Here is a 26,662-nt window from a genome sequence, read left to right as displayed (position 1 = left end):
TGGTGGAACGGGACAATCCGGAAACGGGCGTTCGCGATGCGGTATAAGTACTCTTCGTTTAGGCATTCTGCACTGCCCAGAACTGCTACAGAGCTGCACCGTACTTTTTTACCCATGGAATACCTATGGCGGGGCAGTCCTGGGGCTGTCCACGAACTGCTCAGAACAGCTCCGTACTGGCAAATAAAAGGGCCCGATATTATACCACATGTGACGGTTACAAGTAGCCGAACATGTTTTGCTCTCATAGCTAAAAACTGGGGGCCTGATGCGCTGAGGGTTTACACCTGAGCACACCCGACACGTTGCGAGAAAGCAGCCTTTCAGAGGAAAGCACGCTCCTCCGCGTTTCGTATCTGCTTCGTTCTTGTTGTGCACATTTTCCACTGATAATATATAAACACGAAATGGGCTCGAGATGCGGCACATAACAACTGTAAAGTTGGTCCGAAATTTCACAAAACAGATGAACAGATTCCCAGCGTGGCATCGCAGAATGACCAGGAGTATAAGCCATTGGGAAGGACAGCTCATCTACAGTCTTTGTCAAAATTTTCTAGGCCACGCCAAAGGTTTCTAGACTACGAAGAATTCAAAGAAAAAGTTTAACGTTTAGTGTGGACAAAATATTTTGAGACAGTAAGAAATAAAGATGTTTTCTCCCGATTTCTGGCATAAAACATTCCAGCCTCGCTCAAGAGCTAAGTTAGTGCTTTGAGTTTTCTTTGCCTACGCACTTTTAGAATGGCCTAGAAAATTTTGACGACGACTGTACATGAACTGCAAATGTTTAAAGAGGCTGTGACCAGTAAAACGGTTTGCCACACTATTTTCCACAGAGAGAAAGAAGCCTGCGTATTTTGGTGGTAGATCCTGGGCCCGTTAACTAAAAGGCTTCGCATGCACACCGCATCACTTGCAAAATGGGCGAGCTTATGAAGACGGTGATGATATAAATCTCTGTGAAGGTCCTTAATTCCCAGATGCGAACCGACCTGTGACGACCGCGAGTTGTGTATCTAACCGTGTCCCCCGTATCGGAGAGAAGAGCGCGAACCGGAACCAACGAATTATTGCCGGGTTACATTCTGTTCCACACTGGTCCGGTCAAACAACAATTTTAAATAGTTGCGTTGGAAGACGTGCTTTACGCCGAGTGATCGCTTAAAGTCCTGGCCAGAAGCAAGCATCGATTCATGCGCCATCTGGTTTGACTGGCGATCCACGCCACAGCGCTCTCAGCTTAGATGCTGATAACGGCTGACACTAAATTGCTGAAAACCTGCGCACTGAGATTATTTCCCCCCGTCTAATTTATATAACCGACACTACGAGCATCAGGCCACCATTCCTTCAGAGATTGGCGTTTCACAGGAAGATTTGCAAGCTCAGAGGCCGACGCTAGCGAGCGATTTGCCCAGCTACATTCTCTTTACCATGAATCGTGATGCGATTTCGGTTCTGCGACGCCATATAACAATGATGGGCACGAAACTGTTTAAATCTGACAAAAACGGACCCAGGCACGCCATGCCGTAATTCATCCACGCCCACTGCGCATGTACCTACCCATGACGGGGCGTTCGTTCAGCACATGCGCAGTTGAATCGGTCCGTGGACCGTACCCGTGCGCGGTCCGTATCGGTATAGTGCCTAGAATATAGTTAGAGCGTGCCGTAAAATAGGATCTGGTAGCCAGATGGCGCCACTGCGCCTGCGCGCGAAAACTGAGTATTGTTCTGCGCGCGCGCCTAAGCGTTGGGTTTATACAGCGCAGAGACCGGTCGCCTTAACGGCACAGAGGCGTACTCCCCGCTATGCCACAACTCCTTATCGGTGGGTTACTAGAGAGTTATAGCAGAGTGTAGAACCAGTCCCGGTACGGCACCCGGTACACGGCCGGTGCAAATGCGTATGCGCCCAGCCGGTCTCGCCCCCTCTGCGCAGGCGCAGTGGCGCGGTTCGGTTGACGGGCACCGTACCGGGACCGGTTCTCAACTCTGCTATGACTCTACTATCTCACACCAAGAAAACAGTCTCGCTGCTACACCCGGTGCACGGTCGGTTCAAATGAACATCTTGAAGCGCGGACTCGACACGGACACAAGAAAATAGATAAGCCACAGCGCTGTGGTCTGGCTGCGTCCGTGTTGCGCCACTTCAAGATGTTCACAAACCGCTACCAACTACCCCAACTGTACGTCCGTCTACGGTTAAGATGCGCCTGCGCACAATTAGGTGCGGATATTTAGCGCGTGCGCAGTAGAGCCGGCTGGTTACAGAGCTAGTTACCGGGCCCAGGAAGGAATGGCAGGAGGAGAGCCCGCCATGGCACAGTGCGCGGTAACAGACCGGTACAATTGCGTGTGGGCGCACAACCAAGAAGCGGTTGGGCGCATGCGCACTCGCGCATACAGCCAGGAAACGTACCGGGGGCAACTTTCCAATCTGCTGAAGCTCTCCATTATCGTATTTGCGCCGCTCAGAACGGCGTTAAGAGCAACGCGGCTCTGGGGAGCCCAGAACAATCTTCAATTCAGCAGGGAACAAACTCAGAGGCAGGCAAAAAACACTTGCCGCAAACTGACTGAGGCAGGGGTGGGTGGGGAAATAAAGGGGACGGATGACGTCTCCAGGAAGATACTTACGAGACTGTCTAACTCGGGGTTGGGAAGGTAATATTGTTTGTCTTGCCTAGTCTGAAAGACAAACAAACGAAAAAAAAAAACAAAGGGGGGAGGGGAAGGTGGGACGGGTGGGGGAGATGGGGAGAGGAGTGAGGGAGGGAGGGAAAAGGCCGAAAATGGCCATAGCGTAGCGAGAAGTTGGGACAATCAGAGGGTCATGGGGAATTGCGTTAGGGAAGAGGCGGGCGGTATTTGGAGAGTAGGGATTAAAAAAAACAGCGCAAGGCGTGGGGCAGGGAAAGGTGAAAACAGGGAAAAGCCAGTCGGCGTACGGGTGCAGAAGTAGCCACAATGCGGCGGCAGCGGCGGAGGAGGCAATGCATGTACAGCACGTTTAGTGTCGTCAGAAATAGAGCAGTCGTTGCGATTTTTTTTTTCGCATGCGATAAGAAAGCATTTGAAAACAAGACACGCAGTTTTTATTTTTGGTTTTAGGGTCAAAATGTTGGGAGGGGGAGGGAGTAATAAGTAACATGCAGGAGAGAAAAACGAATGTATAAACAATCGCATTCGCGATGTCCCGGGACGAGCAGAGAGCAACGAACACAAAATGGAAGCATAAGGGAGACATCAACAAAGGGTGAACATTTGCAAAAGTTAGCAAGACGTCAGTTAGCAAGTAGAATTGCCCAAGCAGAAGTAGAGGGAGGGGAGACGAAAGAGAGAAGGCGTGGTGGGTACCGGGTTGGGGGTGGAGGAGAGGAGAACACGGGGGAGGAGGAGGAGGGGGGATTTGGTTAGGAACACGGTCAAAAAATGGTACTTACAAGAGAGTCTAACTCCTCATTGGAAGTGTATTGAGGATATTCGGTCATTATCTGCAATGCAGGGGTGAGAGAGGAGGAAAAAAGGAAGCGGGGGAGCAGAGAGAGAGAGAGAGGAGAAAGAGACATGGAGAGTGATGCGACGTTATGAAATCATGCGAGCAACAACAGCACAGAGCAACGCGCGCGAAAGCCTATATACAGTACAACAAAACTGTAACTGCAACACAACTAACGGAAGAGACAGCTGTGTTTTATAAACTACGCTGCATAAGCACAACATTTCTGTCTTACGAAAATACGCTCTACATTAGAACAAAGGCGGACAGACGCGATTACAAAACAGTGAGAACCATGCACAAGCCGAGAAGAGTTGAAAAGGAGATGCTTGCAAACAGGAAACAACAATGGCGGCACATAATGAAAAACATTGCGTCACTGTGACGACAGTATACACACTGTATGCACTAGATGAATGGTAGCCTTGGGGCTAATGAGGATACACGCGCGATTACATTTAAAGGTAACAGCTGCAAAAGATGCTCTTGAAACGAAACAGGCGCCCTGTATATGCTGATGATGATGATTGATGATTGCTATTGGTTTCCCCTTTGAAGCGGGGTGATGACATGTCATCTTACCAAAGAGGACTGATATAACCATGTTTTACACTCTTGGTTCAATACTAGCGCTGCTTAGGGCAGGCACTAAAGCTTATTAGGCCCGAAATACTTTCTTTTCCCTGTTACAAGTGGTAACTGTCCTAGGCAATATTCCCCTCTCTGCTTTTCTTCCACCAGCATTCTAATCTTCTTTTCGTCCCCTCGACAGCCTTGAAGTTAACTTCCCCTCTGATACCCTTAAATCCCAGGGCTTCTGAAAGCCCAATATTCCCTTCATGTAGATTTGGATGGATACCCTCACATTCTAACACTATGTGCCGCATAGTTTCTGTTTCTTTTTCGCAGACCACACATACCCCATCATTTTGTGAATACTTCCCCACAAAACTCTTACTTCGCAGGCAACCTGCTCTAGCCTCAAAAAGCAAAGCACTGCCTTGGGAACTATCGTAGAAATTTTCCTTTCTGATGTTCAATTTCTCAGCCCTGTACATCTCTAGCCCCTAGCGTCGGTGCCGAGAGTTACGTAGCGCTAAGCGCCTCACCCGCTACGATATCTCCCACGTGAGGAAGTGATAGACCGACGGATAACATTGCGTCTTTCCACAGACTTGCGAATTCGATCGTGTCTTTCGGAACCTAGCATACGACCCAAAAATGTCTACCATTATTTTATGAACGTGCATTGATTTGGTCTTACCCGTTTAAATCAAGGTGGAGCGCTTCAAACGTCACTTCGCCAACCCCGCATGGCCGTTCTTGCATTTACTTGAATAAAATCCTCGTTTGTCATGAATCCGAGTGTATCACCGTGCTTTTCGCCATACAGTCACCCATTCCTCACGTTCGTGATACTTGTACTAGACGTTCTGTACGTGCCTTAAACAGCTTACAATGTCAGTCATCTACGAAAAACGTTTTGTGTACGCCGGGGTGCAAATGTCTTCTAGCCGTCTCAGTAAAAATTACTTATTAAACGTTTCACCAAAGCCAAGACGTCAGAGATTTGGTACAGACCTCCTCTAACAGTCTCTGTTGAGACATCTTTAAGACGGACAGCAACAAACATGTTATAGGTCTCTTTCTTACAGCAAAATTTCTAAGACCTCACAAGAACATAATAGATGTCTATTAGACATGCGTTCAGTGGGTCTGCCGTCTCTCATGTTAAGCGATAACGTCGACGTGTGAACTATTTGCATCGACTTTTTCAGTCTAGTCTTAACCTATTCAAGAATGAGTGATCAGACTTCCGAAGGTTACGCAAGACGCGCTTGAAGATTTCTTCCTTTCAAAGCATATGACAGCGAGGACACGGGCAAAGGTGCTTGTCTCACCAATTTGATAAAACTCCTGTCACGCACATTCGATAAGGGCGCCAGCTATTGCGAGACAGTTGAGAGACTTATTTGCCTTCGCTTCATATCTCCAAAGCACGCGTCGGCCGCGCTCTGACAAGCGCCCTTCAAAGCGCGCGTGACGGCTGACAGGAAACTTTGCGAACAATCTCGCGCGAACCTCAGAGCCACGCCGAATAAAGTTTTAGACACCCTCGGGTGATGTATGCCGCATAAATGTTGCGCATATCCATATTTGTCACAAATACGAGTCGCGTATGAAAGGTATGCTGTCATTCGTCCATTCACTGCATTGTATACTGGCTGACACTGACGGCGACGAATGGATGATCATAGAGTTGCTGTATGGACTTGTAAAAGGCTCTTGTATACACGAACAAAAAACCTCACCCAGCGCTTGACACGCGCGTGTGGATTGTAAGGTTTTCAATACGCCTTTTACGCTCCGCGAAATGGCGTATTTGTTTCGTTTATAGCGAAATTTGTACCCAGTTTTTATGGTAAATGATGAAATTATCGGGCGTCGTCGAGCGTATTTTTCTTGAGAAGCACAAAACCTGTCATTACATTGGAAGTAATAAAAGCCAAGCGAGAGGTCTTTTGTGCGTATGTACGTACAGTCGTTGTCAAAAGTTCCTGGGCCATGTAAGAAGTTCCTGGTCCATGTAAGAAGTTAATGTTTTCTGCCATGGAGCTGGCGAAAGCACACTCCATTCTTACTGTCCCCAAATAATTCGGTGGCGTTCGAATGGTTAGCTTTTGCTCTGAATTATTTTCGTGGCGCAGAAGTATTTGACGTGGCCTACAAACTTTTAACAAAGACTTTACGTACTGACTGACACACATCTCTGCTTAGAGTGAGACGTATACACCATAACTTCAGGTAAAACGTATGTGCGTACACTTATCCCGCAGCTGCCGAAGAAGTAACTGACTGTTGGCGCTTTTTATACACATATTTCTAATCGTGTCGCTTTGTTTATATATTGTGTCCCTTATCGCACCAGCACTTTCTGTTTATTTGTTTTGCTAATATTATAAGTGACATTGAGTTAAACTCACATAAACTGTATAACTTACAGTATATTTCCAAGCTTTGTTCATTGTTCTAATTACTTATGGCGGCACGTGTACATAAAATCTGAACTGACAAACAACAAGAAATAAGTTGCACTGGTATACACTCGGTTTCCATGCTACTTGTCAGGCGCACCAGGGCTGTTGGTAAGCTTAACTCTGCCGTCACTGAAAATTTCAAACATGCAAGCTGTTCCACTTAACAGTATCGATATTCTAGGTTCGGAGCAGGCACCTGCTCTATCTGTTAGCTCTCCAATAAACCAACATTTTTTACAGCCACTTAAATCGCATGAACCTCGAGGGATCGGTAAATATCATCAGTGTTGCGTATTGAAAACAAACAAGTAGCGTGACAACGCACCCAGCTGTGGGGAAAAAAAAAGAAGATAGAAACATTCTACGGAGTCACGCTACCGTTCGCATTCGAGTCAGCAGATGGCGACACTCAATTCGACGTCCCGCTGAATCTTCCTTGGATACGGGCGCGCGCATCGTTTAAAACTGTGTTCAGAACAACGAAATAAGTATAACAGAAGCGAGATGACGCTACACTGCTGCTGGTAGACAATAATCACACGCTCAACGCGTGTCACCGTCGGCGTACCTGCTTGGCGAACACCGCGATGTCCTCGTTGAAGGATTCCGAGGAACACACGTCCCCGCCGGCAATGCCCGGCTCTCGGGGCGTGCAGGTTGCCAGCTCGCACTTTTCGAAGATTAGCGCCAGCAGGGGAAACAGCGGGTGTCTGCGAGGGGGAGGAAGAAGAGAGCGTACATCAGCCAAAACCGTTTCATCATCATCAAGTTCGCTACTTTGCACGGCCGAAAGTCATCTCCCAATGATACCCCACATCACTGCATTTCGCAAACCTCATGCACATTAATTCCAGGCGGAAATTTTTAAATCATCACAACAATCGTCGACTTTTTCCGTGCAACTAATAATGTCGTTTCACCCACTTCGACCTATTCCCCGCATTGCCTGTCCTGACCGACTGCGCCTTCCCTGTCAGTATAAAGAGGAACGCCATTGCAATGCATTGACGTTTTTTTTCGCTGCGCCATGCCGTTCGCTTATTGTCTCCTTCTCTTCGCTTATAGCGCGTCACAGTTTGCTAGATACAGTTACTCAATTAAGCATTCCTTTCCCCAGCTGTTACGCTGTTCGTGCATTTTGAACAAGAAGCACAGCTGTACAAAATTCCCCGTCGTTTGGGGCGGTTCGGAAGAACATTGCCGTTGTGCAAATAAATAAGTGCAACTATGAACCGAAAAGTAACATCAAGCTCATCTCGAAAGCGTTAGAAACAGCAGGTGTTCAACGTAATCGAGAGGGATTTGTAACATCCCGTACTAAAGGCTATTGCGTTTCGTCGGAAATCTTCTGATCCTGTTATACACCTTTTCCACTTCTGTGTCCTGCAGCAGCCATTTTATCATTTCACTGTGCTAAAGCCGGTTTAATTGGCGCACTCGACAGGGCCGTCCAACTGCGCAAGCGCACCACAGGCACGAACATACCAAAATTCCGTCAGTCTAAAGAATTGAAAGCTCTACAGAAACTCGCCCATAAAAAATACACTGCTTAAAGAAGCTCTTATTGGTGTAAACCGCTTCGCTGCATAAAAAATGGCGCAGGCGACAGGATCATCTGAGCGCGCAGTGCGCATGCGCAGCACAGCCCAGTACATGCCTAGATACTGTCAAGGTCTATGAATGACGTACGTCTGTAGAAATCCGCGCATATAAAAAGATTATGCCGTAAAGAAAGTCTCACTGCTGCAAAACCGCTCCCCTTTATAAAAAGTGGCGCAGTCGACAGAATCACCCAACTGCGCATGTGCAGCGCAGTCCAGGACATGACAAGATGATGTCAATGCTTATACTTTAAATAATAAAAATTGCTATGGAAACCCGTTTATGAAACAAAAGTGCAGTGGAAGCTCTCGCTGCTGTAAAACCCTTCCTCTATGTTAAAAAAAAAACAAAAAAAAAACGAAGATACTATTAAAGAATCCCAAACAAACAAACAAGCAGGCCCCAGTCCGAGACAGGCAGCAGCACGCCCGGGCGCGGCCCGTGGCATAATGCGCGCAGGCAGGCGAGTGATATAGGCGCGCGCTGGAGCGCACTTGTCGCCTCTTGAAGCTCGCCCACTAGGACACGCTTGAGGCGCGCCTCATTTCCATACTCGCGCGCGCCGCACTGTGCTCACGGCGAGATAGGGACGAGAGACAATGGACCCGCGTCGCTTGGCTGAAGAATGCGCTGTCCGCCCCGGTGAGCTGCGCGGCCAATCATGCGGACGTCCCTTCGCATTTAATACGGTGTACGGGCGCGTGTGGGGCTGGGCTGGTTGTATACGACCACCGTTCGGTCGATGCGAGCTCAAATGGGAAATGTAGAAAGAAAGGTTTAAGCCAAACGCAAGATATGGAGATTACCGAATGTTCCGAGAAGGAAAACAAACAAATAAAAACCGTTATTTTAGGCCTACAAACATGCGCACTGTATATTACTTCTCGCCTGTGAGCTTTGTAAAAAACTCCCAATAACGGCATAGTAAAGGGGTAATGATCAAATTTTTGGTGTTAATAATATAACAAAGTTAGCTTTCTTTACGCCACAGAATACCCCGGCTGAAATATGAGCGGCCTGCGACGCATGGAACATACTTTTCATTACTTGCCCTCTTTCTCTCTCATACTTCAATTTGATCTCATTTATCGCGCCGATGAAACAGCACGCGGAGCGGCACGCAGCTAATGAACATCAGCATGACATCACTCTGGAAAAAGTGACGTGTGCCTCCAAGGCTCTACAGAAACTCGTGACGTCACTTCACACGCGCGCCCCGGCGAGCGGCGACTGGGCGCTGGCGCGTTCACGGACTGGTACACGCAGCAAAGCTACACGCATAAACCGCAGTCCAGAAAGGCACTCTTGCCAAAAACAAAGTTCCGCACGTCGAAAAGGAGCCGATAATGTAGCCCAAAACGGCCATTAGGTCGCGATCAGGACTCTTATTGAAAGCGGTCATCAAATTTCCGCCGCAGTGGTAGGCATATAAACGCATTCAGGCGGCTCAGCTGCTCAGAACCGGCGGCGGTGCGGTCGAAACAACGCTTCCACAGGCCTCTGCAGTGTTTTGACGTCCGCACAAAACGATGACGTCACACTGTGGTTCTGCCAACGCGCCCTACGGGCTTGAAGCGCGGGAAACCGAAACGGACGATTTTCAGGCCGTTCAATGTAATTAATTATCGCGCGCTCAAGCATTTAGAGGGCTGTTTCGGGTCCGCCAGCCAGAGCATTAGGCATCGATAAAAGCAATAAAAAAAATGAACATAAACTTTGGATGTCAGCAAACCTTTAATAAAAATATACCACAGCTGAACCTCGTTATAACGAACACTCCTATGGCGGATTATCGGCTATAGCGAACTAAATACGAACTTTGGTTGGTCACGCTTCATTTCACTGACACTTATTCTTTTATAACGGCAGTAAAACTGCGGGAGCCGCGCGCACTATCGGATATAACAAAGAAATATTTGACCAGTAGATCTCTGAGAAGCTACTTGGAAAAAATCTCGGCATCCGAAACTGCAGAAGTCGAAAAGGCCCCTTTGTTTGTGGACACTACGGAAAAGTTCATCCTGCTCAGCGCTGTAAATAGCCACCAGACAAAGATCACATCCTTCCTCGAACAAAATAGGTACGCAGGCCACTTTTGTCAACTGAACTTTACTCAGTTGTAATTTCCCGTTTCATGTTCTGGTTCATTGAGCTTGAAATGCCCCAAGGAGAAAGATAAGGGTTACCTTGTTTACAGTAGATGCGAAGATTAAAATAATGCGTTTTCGTATCAAGGATCTTTATGGGAGCCAGATTATCAATTGGTTTGAACCCATTTTTAGCACTACTGTTACAACGAATATCGGATATAACGAACGGAATTACTGGCTCGAAACTACTTCGTTATAACGAGGTTCGACTGCGTATAAGGAGGTCCCGGGGAGAAGAAACTCGCTTCGTTATAAGCGTTACCTTGTTAAAGGCGGGGGTGATTTGCTCTGTGAAGGCTGCAGTGGGGGCCGTGAAACACGTCGAAAAAAGCGAGATTTAGAATAAGGTGATTTCGTAGTAACGATGTCATACTACACATATATACCCCGAGCTCTACGTAACTCGACGAGCTGAAGTTTAAGAGGGCGAGGTATACGCAAGACACGATGGGGAATCGGCGGTTGATAACAGACGGGAGAGAAGACAAGCATTGGAGAGCGTACATGCAGACCTCAATTAAGAATCGACACGTAGAACAGACGGAGACGAGGTCGCTCCGGTATTGCTCCTTTTCAGTACTGTATGGGTTTATCTGCTTCATGAAATCGTATTGCTTACTTTATATATTTTGGCTACTTTGTTTACCTGCCTGCAGCTTTCCTAGCTTTCTTGAACTCAATTATACGCGACGTTTGTTTTTGTGTCGTGCGGCATTGCTATGGAGGCGCGTGTTGACGTCACCCAGTGTCCAAATCACTAACACAGTGCTATGAGAATAATACGAGAATTCCCTTAATATTCTCATAGCACTGCGACCCAATAGAGGGCCTGGACAACTTTTTAGAGCGGAAGCACTGGTAGGGTCACCCCAAAGAAACCTGTGCGTGTTCTGAAGTATGTGCTCCATACCCACAGAGTATGTAGCACATACTTCAGAGCACTGTATCAAGGATTTATGAGTACAATATAAGCCCGTACAATATAAGCCCGTACGTGTAAGTACAATTTATAAGCCCTATAAGTACAATGAAAAACGCTTTGCAAGCAGTGATTTATGCCGAGTGTGTTGCAAAAGCGTGAAACAACATCTGTTTGGACCGGCTTTAATGACGGAACTGAAACAAAAATGAGGCTTGCAGGCGCACCTAGGGCGCATCTGCATAAGATGGTCCAATATTTTTTCCCCACTTTCTGATTGTCGCGTTTCATACCTTCTACGATCCCCTGAACAGGCTCTAATAGCTGTTCCTTTTTTTTCTCCAACACCTCCTCAGTCAACTTTAAGAGCTTAAAACGAAGCCTACTACAGAGGAACATTTATTGCACCGAAACGACTCTCTGATGACTGCAATTTACGAGGTTCCCTGTAAAGAGAAATTTAATACCGGGAGAGGCTGAGCACTGCGTAAAACTACCCGACCTTCCACCGCGGCACGATAATGGCACAAAAGTCGGACTACCACCACGTTTTCGTACGCGAACGCGCCCGAGTCTCCTGTTCACTTGAGGCACGTGTTGTGGGCCTTGTAATTGACAAGAAAAGAGAGGTAAAGTGAAAAGCTCGCGTAATTAATGAATGAAGCATTGCTATCACAGAAAGAGGGGGAAATGATGGCGAGGGGAGGCAACGCCAAGTCATGCAACTACAAAAGCCGGTTCCGACGTTCTGTCTTTTCTTCAACCTCGCTGCCCTCCACCTCCTCCTCCTCCTCCTTCGTGAGGAGGTGAAGGCACTCAGAGAGACGCCGCCACCACTTCGTCCCACTTCACACCTCACTCATAAACACACCGGTGACACTGCGCGTTCCGGATTCAAAAAGCAAACAAAAAGGGGCGATAAATAAGAGCGGGAAAAACAAAAAAAGAAATCGTATTATGTGGCAACAACCAAAACGACGCAAGAAAGCTCTCTCAGCTTGTCGCCGCGGCCGCCGCCGCCGCGGCCCCCCTCCGCAAAATGCGCATACATTTGCGATTTTTCAACAGACTGCGAAGCAAGCGAGAACGGCGCACACACAGCGCCTGCCTGCAGGTGCATTTCGACCGATGGCCTTTTTTTTGTTTCTCTCTCCCTCTCCCTCTCTCTCTCTCCTCGTTTTTTTTTGTTTGTTTTCTTTTCTTTCAACTCTCGGAGCCTTATTGCGCCGCGGTTGCGCGCGCCTGCTATTGACGTCGAGCTGCTTTGCGGCCGGTTTGTTCGCCTCTCTGCACAGGCGGCACAGCGCACAGCGTCGTCGTCTTCTTTGTTGCCGGCTGCTGCAGCAACGTTGACGTCAGAGCCGGCGGATCTGCGCGCCGCGAGGTGGTGTCATCGCCTCGCATGCATACGCGGGTGTGGCGGCGGCGTGGGACAGGTGGTCGATCGTGCCCGCCGTGCTCGTCGAGCGACCCGGCGGCCGGACGAGACGAGACGACGCCTGGCAGAGGCGGAAACTATATATAATACGCGCGCACCACAGATCCGGTTCATCACGTCATATTTCGACGAAACAAGTTTGGAATTATTTTGCAGCTTTATTCGCTTTCAAATTAAAGGGACAATCGATTTGTGTGGCCTGCATGTCGTCTAGTTTATAGTAAAGCCAGCGTTTTTTTTTTATACACTGGGGTAACCGCAAGGAATTTTCAGTAAGCAGGCGGAAATAATTTTAATTTTGCACTTCACTTTCTGTAGCCTGAGAGGTGGCGCCACGTAGTGTCTAAACGCGACGTCACCGTACTTGTCCAAACAACGGTTTGAACGCGGGAATAAAAAACCGCGTGAAGGAATAGGAGAGGTTCCACATTATTGTTGTTTCAGCCGGGGACAAGTTTTCAAATATCTCTTTTCGTCTTCCGTGCAGTTAAAAATATGTTGCCGCGCGGCTCGACACCATGGTTGCCAGCATTCCTTTCGGCGGGACACGTAAGGCTGGCAGATGTAACAACTCCGATTTCAAAAGTTCTAGGGCGCTATCAACAAAGGTGTTTCGATTTTGGGGCGTTTTAAGTGATTCCCTTTCATTTGCGATAGAGAACATTACTGCATAAAAATCGGTTGTTTGTCACATTAAAGGAATTCCGCCTGCCCAGGAACAGAGTTATAAGCCCTTAAACAAACCGTGAAGTATTTTTTTTCTTTATCTTTAGATTGAGCTAAAAATTTGCAGTAACGAAATAATGGTACATTTCGTCTAAAAACCTTCACGCACGGATCCCAGCTGTGACTCATGTTTTTCTCCCCATTCTTTCTTTCGAACATACCAAAAAAATCCTGTTTTCCCTAAGCCTTCTGACGTTCTCGACTTCTGGATTACATTCTTGCGGAGCGGGAAACTGGATTCGCTGTAAGCAGCAATTCGTTACAAAGGTGATACGGTCACAATGCACAACGTGTACCGACGCTGCTTCGTAAACGTTCTGTAAACTAATTGTAGCCTGACCTCTGATGCTCGACTACGGTCACTCAACAACTCAGCCACGCCGTCTTTGCTCGTGAGCCTGTGTATACCCACAGGTATCAACTTCAAGTCAGCAGCTCACTCATATACAGACCTCCCTCCTCGAGCGAAGCGAGACGAGCCTCAAAAGGCGTCGACCCCTCTTTTGCTAAACGCCCATAATATTCGCTAAGAGTGCTCTCCCAGAGGTGTGCCATTCGGAGTCCCTCATCCTGCTTTCATTTTTCACCCGTATGTGCTTGCAGGTAGCCTAGGCCGTGAGAGAGAGAGCTTGGGGGTGGAGAGCATAAAACACGTGCTCCAACCAACACAGACGTCCCGGCGAAGCTTTTGAGAAGCCGGCGGCTGTTAAAAGGACGTCGGCGTCGTTCGACTCGTTATTGCGCCTTCACAAACGCCGCTGCAGCGCCGTACAGCGTGTTCGTTCCTTCAGCCGGCCTCATGTACGGCACTAAACACCGTGTACGTTCGCAACAGGTGCTGCCGCTGCTGCTGCTGTTTGCGGGGGCGGGGAATTTAAAAAGAGGAAAAGAGCCTGGAGGAGCGAGAGGGGAGTTCGCTCGCTCGGCAGCCTAATGACACCGGCGACCCCGTGCGGTCCTCAGAAAAGGAGGCGGCGGCGGCGGCGTCCGAGCGCTTTTCATGAAGGTGGTTGGGACGTCTGCAACTGGCGCGAGGGAGGCGATTGCCAAGCGCTTAGACTTGTAAATGCGCTGTAAGGGCTGTGGCTGACGTTACTTGGTGATTGAAATTACGGTGCATCATGGGAATGGCTACGGAGACGATAGGGAGTTAGCTAACAGAAGATGCGTTCGAAGCAGTTTCACTCGGGATCGATATATCCTGGTCAATCTCTTTCCGGATGAGACGCGTTTACCGCCTCGAACGGAGCATGCAGCGACCAGGTTTTCAGAAACTCTTTCTGTCTATAATAGTCACGCAGCGCATTCACTCAGGAGTGTGGAATTCGAAATGAGTCAATTAACCAGTTCCATTGTTTGTTTATTAGGGGCGTAGGCCCTTGTTGGTAGCCTAAGAAAATCGAAAAAAAATGTGTATGTATATATACAGTAGACTCGCAATAATTCAAACTCGAAGGAAACTCAGGATTTTATTATTTCCTGTTGTTATTTTGCTATTTTGTTAATTAACGGAAGTTGAACTATCAGTAGTTCTCACAAACATGACCCGGGCTACACACCAACTCGTGATGTAATTAAACATTCACATTCATTTATTTAAACACACATTGACGCACAATACCGAAGGGCTGTTCACTCTTCGAAGAAAAAAAATTCTGAATGAGTGACATCTTCGTCTCTCTTCCCTCTGCATGAAAGTTCAAAATACAGTTTCTGATGCCAGCTAGGCAGATAGAGCGTATTCTGGAGGTCGTGGGTTCGGATCCCACCCGGCGGGCATTTTTTCATCAATTTCTTTCTGACTCAAAAAATTCTTCATCTGTTTCTATGACCCACCACAACCTCCCCTTTGCTTTCAGAGGTTTTCTTGACTGCCAACCCTTATTAACTGTCTTATTTCACTGAGCCCCTCATTTTCCATTTTCTGATTCGCTATATATATATATATATATATATATATATATATAGCAGAGAAGGAATTCTTGGCTACTGTTTAAATATTCAAAAACTTGGGTGCGACCACTTGGAAAACACTAACAAATACTTTATTTCGACAGTTTCGACCAGTGGCCTGGTCTGCTTCAGGGAAAATTCAGGAAAAATTTTCCCTGAAGCAGACCAGGCCACTGGTCGAAACTGTCGAAATAAAGTATTTGTTAGTGTTTTCCAAGTGGTCGCACCCAAGTTTTTGAATATATATATATATATATATATATATATATATATATATATATATATAGAAAGAAATGCCGGCAGTCTACAACGCCAAAGAAGGCATAGGGGAATGGTTAGACTATTTTTTTTTACCGTTGGTGACGTTACAATATTTTTTTTATTATTAATTAAGTAAGAAAGAAGAAAAACACGCGCCCAGAGTGGGGACCGAACGAAAAACATAACACTTATCCTAACGTTTCGACCGGGGACCGGTCTTTGAAAAGATCTTTGAAAAAGACCGGTCCCCGGCCGAAACGTTAGAATAAGTGTTATTATGTTTTTTCAGTTTGACTTCTCTATCGTACAAGCGAACCTCATAGCCAGGAACCTTTTCTCTTAACTATATATATATATATATATATATATATATATATATATATATATATATATATATATATATATATATATATGTGTGTGTGTGTGTGTGTGTGTGTGTGTGTGTGTGTGTGTGTGTGTGTGTGTGTGCTCGAGGCTTTGCAGCACATCTGTTTTTGGTCCTTAAAACAGACATTTTGACCTGCAATCACGCCACCTTGTGATCTGGACGATCATTCATTATTTGTCATCTTTCCATACACTACCGTAGCACAAGCCAAAACTTTCCAGCAGCCCATGTTGGCGCTTTTTGCAGCCATTAATCCTCCCCGCCACCGTTCCTCCCCATGCCGCACGCACATGTCCCTCTCCTCAACTCCAGCGAAAAAAAAAAACTGCGCGTAAAACTGCGCCACAGTTGTCAGGAGATTTCGCGGGTGAAACGAAAAAAAAAAAACCGTTTCCCGCCCACCCGATAACGAATTGTCGTACACGCGCGATGACACGCCGCGCAGGGAAACGAGGACGCCGATTAATGTACCAGAAAAAAAAACTTTTCCATCGAGTTGAATAAAAACAACAAGAAAATAGAGAGACCACGCAGGCGGAGAGGATTTTTTTTTTACAGGTGCGGGGAAAAATCGTCGCCTCGTGTAAAACCAGCGTGTTTGTTCGAAAGTCCCAAATAATCGGTTCGTTTTATTTCTATACTATTGCTCCCTTTATTTCGTAAACATTGCAGCGAACTATACAGCCGTTGGCCGGTACCCTTTGTCGGGCGAGAATAGCGGCTCGCTGTAGTAAACAATGTTCCCGCCAATCTGCACTCTGGTACATACGTGATTCCCCGCAAACACACCTCAATGATAGCGATCGGGAGGGGGTGAAATTAAGGCACCCCCGAGGGCAGTACAGAATAACCTCTTCGGCGCTGCGTTATTACCGAATGAAAAAAGCATGACGCCATTATGCTCCGCTGTGCGGTCGGAGCGCGCAGATGGATTTTTTAGAGAAATCACTCATTGTTACTAAAATTCGCTAACACAACATCCGTGTGCATTACATGTGGCGAAACATATCCGCGGAAGCGTTATTTAGAGTGCCTTGCTGACAAGGGAAAATAGGGCCAGAGATATTTTAAGGTCAGTTAAGCGTAAAAATGATGTAAATATATATGAGTGTAAGAAAAAAGGCTAATAAGGCGAAACAACAGAGAAAACGAAAAGTCGTCCAATTTGGCAATTGACAGCAGTTTCACAACCATCGTCCGTGGCAAGATACTTTAATAAGTACATACAAAAATCCTTAGAAATCTCAAAATAGAGCAAGCGAAATCGCAAAGGTCTGCCTAATTAATTAGGACGGTCACGCGATCAACATTAAAAATACTGTAAACAAGACGAAATTCGAAATGAAATAAAAAATGGCAAGTTCTACAACTAATGCAGCGCCGTCCTCAAGCAATGAACACACGCAAAAAAAAAAAAAAGAGCGATTACACCGAGAAAACGGAACGCGACTGATACGGAAAAGCAGCTAAGGTTGCTTAATTAAGGATTAGTAGACGATTCCCGAAATTTCCGTAGCTTTTTGTTTTTTTTTTTTGCTTCGCAGTGATGTCAGAGCACAAAAAAGCTTTCGCACGCAGAATTGTCCATTGTTCGTCGATTTCACTGATGCAACATTCGGTCGTCCGGATGCATTTTGGCGAAACCGACAAGCGGAAGTGCTTTCATTTAGAATGTCGTGCGAACAATGATAAACGCATCCAAAATGTTGTTCTTTACTATACGCATTTTGCGTGTCATGCAGTTGGTCATGAGCACAATATTTTTTTAGTAGGCGGAAGTTGGAATATGAAGTATCCAGTGGGACCCCCATACTAAACAACAAATTCAAGAACTTGAGAGCACTCAACGCAAGGCCTCTCGGTTTATCTATTCTAAGTTATAGCTATTCTAAGAAACGAGGAAAGAAGTCCCGCCCGGATTTCCTCTCTTTTTTATGTAATCGCAAAATTGCCCTTGATACAACCCCATTTTTTGTCCCCTTAATGACAAGACACACAAGATATCACCAACCAAACGCACTAACTCCGTACTTTGCGAGAACAGACACATTCAAATTTTCGTTTCTCCCGCGCACTATTTGGGAGTGGAATCAAATAACCGAATCACATTTTTCTAATATTGAGCAACTGTGCATTGTTTGTTTCGTATATATTAAGGTTTTGTCCAGTCCAATTTACCCTGCCGTCCTGCTTAAACCGAGTTGTGGTACGTGCGCAGTATGTATTCAATAAATTAAATAAATCAATATCATGGGTCCCTCTGCTGCTTCTCAGTACATTCGGAGCAAATTCATCTCTCCCAAGCTTCCACTATTTCACAGCATATTCCCGCCTATGTACAATATGTCAATGAGGACCACTTCGCAGTTTCTGAAGAGTACAGTGAACTTTTGTTTAACTCCCTCATTCCACTGTTTCACTGCATATATTACTCCCCGCATAGGGTATCAAACTGAAGATTTCCCAGTTTGTGGAAGTAGAGCCAACTTTTGTTCAATCCCGAACGAGCACCGAAGTTGGGTGGGCGCGCGGCTTGTGTCTAGCATGCGTACACCTTAAACCACAGGGACCAAAGCATACGAACTAAATGCAAAGTGAAAAAACAGTGCCTCACCCACTCTTTATGTAATTGTTCTTTGTATCGCTTCTTAAATCGAATTTACTCTCTATGTCTTTTGATAGTTTTTATAGCACCCACCACGGTGGCTCAGTGGCTAACAACGCGTTGTGCTGCTGAGCCCGCGGACGCTGCTTCGACCCCGGCCGCGGTGGCCGCTTTTCTAGTGGATGCGGAAAGCGAGAACGCCCGTGTGTTCGAGACTTCGGCGCACGTTAAAAATCCCCAGGTGGTCAAAATTAATGCAGAGCCCTCGACTAAAATGTAAAATGATTTACACCCTTAATGGTGTGAATCACACATCCTAAGTGGTGTAAATAACACCCTCACACCTTAGCGAAAAATCAAAGGAAAACACCCGTAAGGGTGTTTTATCGTCTATCACACCCTTAAACCCGAGCAAAAATACAAGAATACACATTTTAAGAGCGTTTTGTCGTAAATACACCCTTGAAAAGGGTGTATTTCTTTATTTTTGATAGCGTGTAAGGGTGTTAGCTATAGACAAAAACGGTGTAAAACCATTCACAGTGTACGGCGCTCCTCATAGCCGAAGTGTAGCTTCGGCGCATGAAACTCGATAAAAAAATTTCTTATAGCGAATTGGCCCGAATTCCGCAAAGACCCAACCACACTTCCCTCCATCACAGACAGCCTCGAAGATTGGACAGCAGCCCTGGAAGCCCTGGTCGAGAAACACACAAAAACGGTGCAACTCACCGATAAACACCCGGAGGCTGACACCCATCTGCTGCATATATGGGAAGCCCGCAGGGGCCTGGTCAAACGGTGGCAGAAACAAAAACACAACCGCACCCTCAAAAAACGCATCGCGAACATTACCCTGCAGGCTGTGCAGTATGCACACACCCTCACAGTACAAAATTGGCACTCTTTCTGCGACCAATTAAAGGGCACCCCCAGCACGAAGCGGACCTGGCACATCCTTCGCAAGCTCATCGGAGACAAGCCTACACGCACCACCATCACCCACCAAATTAATCGCCTCATCCGAAACAGCGATATACCCCCCCCCCCCCCCCCCCCCCCCCCCCCCCCAGAACTCCTCAACTCTCTCCGTGACCACCTCTTTGGGCACCAGACAACCTACCCCAAGCCCACTTCGGTCCTATATTCAGGCCCCACTAACGCCGCATTGGATAACCCCTTCACCACCGAGGAACTACGCCAGGCCCTCACCAAGCTTACTAGAAATACAACTCCTGGCCGCGATCGCATCACCAACAAGCTCCTTCGAAATCTCGACGACGAGGCCCAAGAATCTATACTGGATCTCTTTAACCACCACTGGCAAGCGGGCACGCTCCCTCCTCAATGGCGCCACTCCGACATTACTCTAATTCCTAAACCCAATAAGCCGATTGCACCCACTACCCTACGTCCCATATCCCTCACATCATGTCTCGGAAAGCTGCTGGAACATATGGTACACGCAAGACTCACTGCCCATCTGGAAAATAATGACCTCTTTCCGCACACCATGTTTGGCTTCCGTAACCACCTTTCCACACAAGACGTTCTTCTTCAACTAAAAGAACAGGTCATAGACAACCTCAGCAAAATTCATCCCAGCGCAATCTTAGCTTTAGATGTACGTGGAGCCTTTCATACGTCACCCATGAAGCCATCCTCAATGGGCTAAACACCACACGCTGCGGTCAACGCACCTTCGACTATGTACGGGCATTTTTATCCGACAGAACTGCCACAATCCGACTCGGATCATTGATCTCCCCAACGTTCTCCACACCCCCCAAGGGCACCCCACAAGGTTCTGTTATCTCCCCCTTATTGTTTAATATCGCCCTTCTAGACCTGCCTAAGCAGCTTTCCGGGATCCCTAACCTTCACCATGCTCTCTACGCGGATGATCTTACCCTCTGGATCACCAAAGGATCACCCGGCACCCAGCAATCCGCTTTACAACAAGGGGTGGACACCGTCCTCAACTACCTAGCACCACGCGGTCTCACCTGTCACCACTCAAAATCAGCCCTTCTCGTCCTTCGTGCACGTACCCGTGGAAGACCCCCCGAACCGGCACCGGACCCTCAGGTCATGATTCACCAGGAACCTGTCCCGCAAGTAAACACACTACGAATCCTGGGTGTAAGCTTCCACGCCGATGGATCTGGAAGAGCACTACTACCCCAACTACACTCCACAATATCGCAACTCGCCCACCTCATCCGTCGTATATGCATGCACAAACACGGTCTTAAAGAACAAGACACGTGTCAACTTGTGCAAGCATTACTGCTCAGCAGGCTTACATATGGCACTCCCTATGTCCAACTCCGACCCCAAGAACACTCCAAATTGGATGCACTCATCCGTCGAGCCTACAAGATAGCCCTGGGACTACCGGCTTTCACTTCCACCAACAAGCTCCTTCAACTTGGCATACATAATTCGCTCTCCGAACTTATAGAAGCCCAAAGAACCAGCCAACTCTCTCGCCTTACGCTCACCCCCACAGGCCGCACAGTCCTCCAGAATTTAGGCCGTCCTACACCAGAACCCCACGAAGCACTACAGCCGATACCACCTCATATTCGGGCCACCATCAAAGTCACCCCCATTCCACGACATATGCATCCCGAGTACAACAAAGGACGTCGCAACGCTCGTGTTCACTACCTACATAAGAAGTACTCATCGGACAACGACACCCGCTACACCGACATCGCTCACTCAACTTCCCACTCAACCCTAGTGGTCACCGACACCAACGGCACCTTATACACTGCGGCCACATACCGCCACCTCTCCCCATCTGCAGCGGAAGCTACTGCAATAGCCCTAGCAATGTATACAGCAACGTGCGACTACCTCACAATTATCACGGACTCGCAGCAAGCCTGTCGAAGATACCTCCTTGGAAGAATTCCTCCACCTGCCCTCAAGCTTCTACAAGCCGTAGTATCACCTCCTAACGTGACCATCGTTTGGACCCCAGGTCATGCCTCCCTCCCCGGGAACGAAGCAGCCCATGCTGCGGCCCGCGAACTTCACTTCCGGGCACTCCCGACGAGGCCGGGCGACTTGGACACCCTGACTGACACGCTACACCCACTACCAGCCACCTACTCCGACATCTTAGCGCACTATCGACACACCCGCCGAGAATACCCTCCCCCACACCCTGCACTCACCAACGAAGAATCCCGCATCTGGCGACGTCTCCAAACAAATACATTCTACAACGGCACCATCCTCTCCCATATCTCCCCCAGCCGTTTCACCTATAACTGCCGTGACTGCCACACCCCAGACACAACCCCCCACCTCGTATTCTTCTGCCCACACCACCCCTCCCCACTCCCCACACCTACTCTCGAGCAGTGGGAATGCGCGCTGACCAGCTCGGACCTGCAGGACCAGCAAAGCCTGATCCAGCGGGCCACCCGAGCAGCGACAGCACGCGGCTACCTAGACTAAGGCGGCCGCCCATCTGCTCTAAATATGTAAAATAAACGTTTGTTCCTCCTCCTCCTTATAGCGAATGCACCCCAAGAGTTTGTCTTCATTTTTTTGCGCCGTTTTTTATAGATACGGGGTGGGGGAAAGCGCGGTGCGAGAAGTGGGCGGTTTTCCTGGTTAATCAGTCCAAGTTACATGACAGGTACGAGGCGCGGTATTACTCCATACACACCTCCGCAATTTGCCTCGAACAAAAGCGCCATTGCTGCAATAAGGAAATTGAAACCGTGACGTCGTGCCCCGAGGTACTGTGCCGTTGTCATGCGCTGAGTCACCTATACAGTGCAAGCGGAAGCTGTAACCGTTTTAAAACGGCGTTGCCTTTTGCCGGGTACACACGGCTTACGTTTCCGAAAACCCTACGGAGTCGATTGTGCATGATTCATGCTTAAAATTCGTGCTTTCTCTCAACGCAGCACGTGCGTGCTGGAGTGCCTCCGGATTCCAGAGCTTCAAAAACTTGGCGCTGATTGCGATATGGTTAACTGGTTGCGCATACCCAGCTTTCTCGCTCAAAATTACAACCTCTCGGGAACCTAGAAAAACCACTTTAGGAAAATGATATTTGGCATAAAGCTAGAAGTTAACGTGAAGATTAAAACGCTAAAAGAACATTTCAAGTTTCTGAATATTGTTTTGTTTAATTCGCTGTCAAATCTAACTCCCCATGCATTTCTATGGGATAGTTCCCATGGCTCAGGAACCCAGTCGCGCAACGTGCGCGACGTGAAACTGTGCACAAAGCAAGTATTCACCTCAAATATTAGCTGTGCAAAATAACATTTTCATTTCGCTAAAAAATTGCAGAGTAATCACTGTTGAAAGGACTGCCATGAGCGGGAAAGCTGCACATGGGTTTCCTGAATAATACGAGGAAAAAAAAAAAAAAATCAGAGAAACACTCGCCGGTGAAATTTTCAGGAATTACTATTTATCCGACAAACGCAGATTTTAGAGCTCACGGTGTAAAAAAAAAAAAAAGATTGGTCGAAGTTCTGACTACTAAAAAAAAATCACATCTTTCTTGAAGAAGATGGTTAAAACGAGAAGCTTTCTCCCACGACACCTGAGTCAAAGTCAAAGTCCAAACTGCTTCGATCGTGTCGGAATGACGCAATTAGATCGACGTCGGATTCATAATGCGAGGGGCCCGGGTTCGATTCCGACTACGAGAAGCGCATTTATGGGCTCGGGCTGTCGGCGTCTCATGTCGTCGTAGTATCACGTAGTCACTCGTTTTCCAACGCCTCGCGCTGGAACGTTTCAGCTCCGTGGGAAAAACGCGTACTAACATATTGCCAGAAAAGAGAAATCATCATCATCATCATCATCGTCGTCGTCATCGCGTTGTTTCGCGCTAATTAGCTGACTTCGTACAGCGGCGCTTAGGAGAAGTTGGATAACGCTCCACTGCTAGACGGCCCAAACCCTGCAGCATTTGCGCGGCTTCTGCCGCGCGCGATATGTGCCTTGTTTTCGCCCCCGCACGTCAATATGTGATAACCGCGCGGCGGTGCGGCGCGCAGCCATGCGTGCGATGCAACTACATCTCTCTTTCTCCATTTTATATATACGCGAAGTGCCATTAGGCGGGGCGCGACGTTTCCTTTAACCACACACTCCCCTCCTTTTAACTCCCTTCCGACCGCGTCAAAGGGTTTCGAGTCACGTTTACTAGAACACAGCGTATACAAACCCTGTCGATCATTCGGGCGTGTGTACAGTCGTGCGGCACTGCGGCGATTAATCAGCGCGAAAAAAGACCGAGCGGCCGGGTCTGACTCCTCCGCTATAGAAATGTGAATAAAAGACTGCCGTATTCAAATGTTTACTTATGCCGCAGCTTACGAGGGCCGTCTAGCCAGCGTGTTGTTTGTAAGGTCGTCGTACCGTCTTTGACGTAAATGCTACAGCTAACTTCCGCAATGGAACGAAACAAGCGGGTGCGCAACTGCAAACGATTTGTCATTTAGCCGGGCGGACACTTTCCTCGGGTAGTGGCTTCCTTTCAAGGGAAGAACGGAACTCAGCCACCCGATCGATGCGCGCTTGTGAGAAAAAGTACCTTGTTATAACGAAATCGCCTTATTAAAAACCTCGTTTTATTCGAAGCGTTTCATACGGCGTAGAGAGAGAGAGCAAATGATACCCGCTTTAACGATGTATCGCTCTCATAACAAAGCATGTTTTTTGACGGAAGGAGTTCGGTTCAACGAGACCGGCCAGGGTGGCTCAGTGGCTAAATAGTTGTGCGCTGAGCCCAAAGACGCGAATTCCTGCGTTTCTGGTGGGGGCGAAAAGCGAAAACGCCCGTGTGTCATGAGTTTGGGCGCACATTAAAGATCCCCAGGTGGCCGAAATTAATCCGGAGCCCTTCACTACGGCGCGCCTCATCGCCTGTGTAGCGTCGGTGCGTCAAAGGGCCAATCAATCGACCGGATCAGATCGCAGGATTGGTGTGTTGTGCAGCACTCTACCTTGATTTACACCCTTTTTTCTTATAACTAACACCCGTACAGCCTAGCAAAAAACTAACAAAAACACCCGTTCGAAGGGTGCAGTTATCGATAAAACACCCTTTAAAACAGTGGATTTTTGCGTTCTTGCTAGGTTGTAAGGGTGCTTTAACGACAAAATACCCCTAGGGTTGTTTTACTTCGTTTTTTCTGCGAGGGTGTAAGTTATGGACAGTGATTTACACCGTAACGGCGTAAATCATTTTACAGTGTACTACTCTGCTTGGTAAATCACTCACTGCCTCTAACACCCTTACACCCTGGCAGAAAAAACGAAGGAAAAAACCCCTAGGGGTATTTTGTCGTTAATAGCACCCTTACACCCCAGCAAGAACACAAGAATATACTCTTTAAAGGGTTTTTTATCGATAATTACACCCTTCAGAAGGGTGTGTTTGTTAGGTTTTTTATAGGGGGCAAAGGTGTTAGTTATAGACAAAAAGGGTGTAAATCAATTTACAGTGTTTCCTTTTTACGTGTTTGTCCACACGCAGCATTTTTCAGGCTGTCTTGTGCACTGATCTCGCACTGTTAACTTATTGTTGAGTTACTCTTTTTCTACACTTTACGTTTAAATAAAATTTGCGCCAGTTACTCCGAGGATAGAGCAGCGCTCCTTATTGACCCCACCACCCTGGTAGTCAGGTGTTCAAGCAAGGTTTCGACACCACGCACGCGCAACGGAGTTTCACAATACGAGGAAGCGCGCCGGCCGTGCTTTATAAACATGCGCCCCTCTCCTGTCCGCGTGGCCGAGAACGGCTCCAATTAGTATCGCGCGCGCGCCGACCTACACGAGGGGGCAGTGCGTCAACTAATTGAAATCGATAAAGCGGACGTGAGGTGGCGCAACGTGTCGCCGGAAGAAGAAGGAAGGGGGCGGAGGGGACCACGGGGGTGAAGAAGGGCGAAGAAGGAACGAAGGAGAGGAGAGGGGGAGGGGAGAGCGACAGTACGGCACGAGCCACGGGAGCGCTGACACGTTTATCCCCGTCGTGCGTCGATGCATCGCCCTGCGGTCGTGCGACACGTCGAACAAAAAGTACGCGCCCAGAGGGGCCAGCCCATACACCAAACGCGCGGCGAACGTCGTACCAAAACGTCCCGCGGAGAGAATGGCCCCCGATTAATGTTGTGGGCATGATGCATCTAGAGTAAACTGCCGTCAGGACGAACTCGAGGAGACGGTGAAAATTTGTTCGCATTACCGGAAATTTCGTCGAAACGAGTTCGTTTTCACGACGGTCTGCTGCAGATGAGTGTAAATTCATGGACGAATGAAACGCGAGCCCAAAAATGTGGACCAGAACACACAAATTGCGCCATTCTTTTCCACGCAAGTCGAAATGACGCGTAGCTTAATTACAGTTGGGAAATGTGGCAGTCCCAATGTACCAACAGCGTACCGTTATTGGACCTCAACGTACATTGTTTTTTTTTTTTTTTTTCAATTTGGCGTGTTCTGGTACACATTCTGGTACAGTTTTCTTGGGGGGGGATTCTTGTCCTGAGGCGATTGCCCAGTCTGTGCCTATGCAGCTTTGCGATTACTTACAGCCCTGCTAATTGTGCGTAGAGCTAAAGCCCCGGTCTATAGGTACAAGCAGAACCTTGAAACCGGACAAACTGTGCCGGGACCGCGACGCCGAGAGGAGAAGAAATCAATGCCGGCGGTGCACGCGATAAAGTGCCAAAGCGGTTCAGCGCGAAACCGACGAGGCGGACGTGACAGTGGAAGTCGCCACGTAGCATGCGCGCTCTCCTCTTTTCGTACGCCTGGTCAAGCGTCAAACCGGTACAGCACGCGTGAAAAGCAAAAGCGGAAGGGGACGAAGAAATAAAGTCGCAACGATGATGTAATGAAGGGGGCTGTGGGCGGTTGTATTGTGCCGTGAAAAGGAGAACTTTACGACCGCTCAATAAAAACCATGTTTTGGGGCCATTAAAAAGCGCGTCAAAATGTTGTAGCAGTTTCGGCGTGCCCTATGTCGCGTGCGCATTAAGACGTTTTTTCCCCAGGGCACCCCGGTAAGGATTCCG

General features: G+C 47.8%; 1 protein-coding gene across 2 annotated transcripts in view; it reads right to left on the bottom strand.

Annotated features, from left to right (window-relative positions):
- The window catches only part of LOC144148985 (homeobox protein Meis1-like), a 383,179-nt gene that overhangs the window by 312,667 nt on the left and 43,850 nt on the right, over positions 1-26,662 (bottom strand). Inside the window, exons 3-4 of one of the 2 annotated variants that reach the window (XM_077680507.1) lie at positions 7,117-7,258; positions 3,455-3,505 (exon numbers count right to left, since the gene is read on the bottom strand). In XM_077680507.1, the coding sequence (XP_077536633.1) occupies positions 3,455-3,505; positions 7,117-7,258 (193 nt within the window). Of the gene's footprint in view, positions 1-2,648; positions 2,700-3,454; positions 3,506-7,116; positions 7,259-26,662 lie in introns of both variants that reach the window. The other variant, XM_077680508.1, reaches the window with a different exon arrangement.

The sequence above is a fragment of the Haemaphysalis longicornis genome, unplaced genomic scaffold, assembly GCF_048455015.1.
Source record: "Haemaphysalis longicornis isolate Haplotype H1 unplaced genomic scaffold, Haemaphysalis longicornis Haplotype H1 scaffold_8, whole genome shotgun sequence".
Taxonomy (NCBI): Eukaryota; Metazoa; Arthropoda; class Arachnida; order Ixodida; family Ixodidae; genus Haemaphysalis; species Haemaphysalis longicornis.
This window is presented reverse-complemented; position numbering and strand designations above follow the sequence as displayed.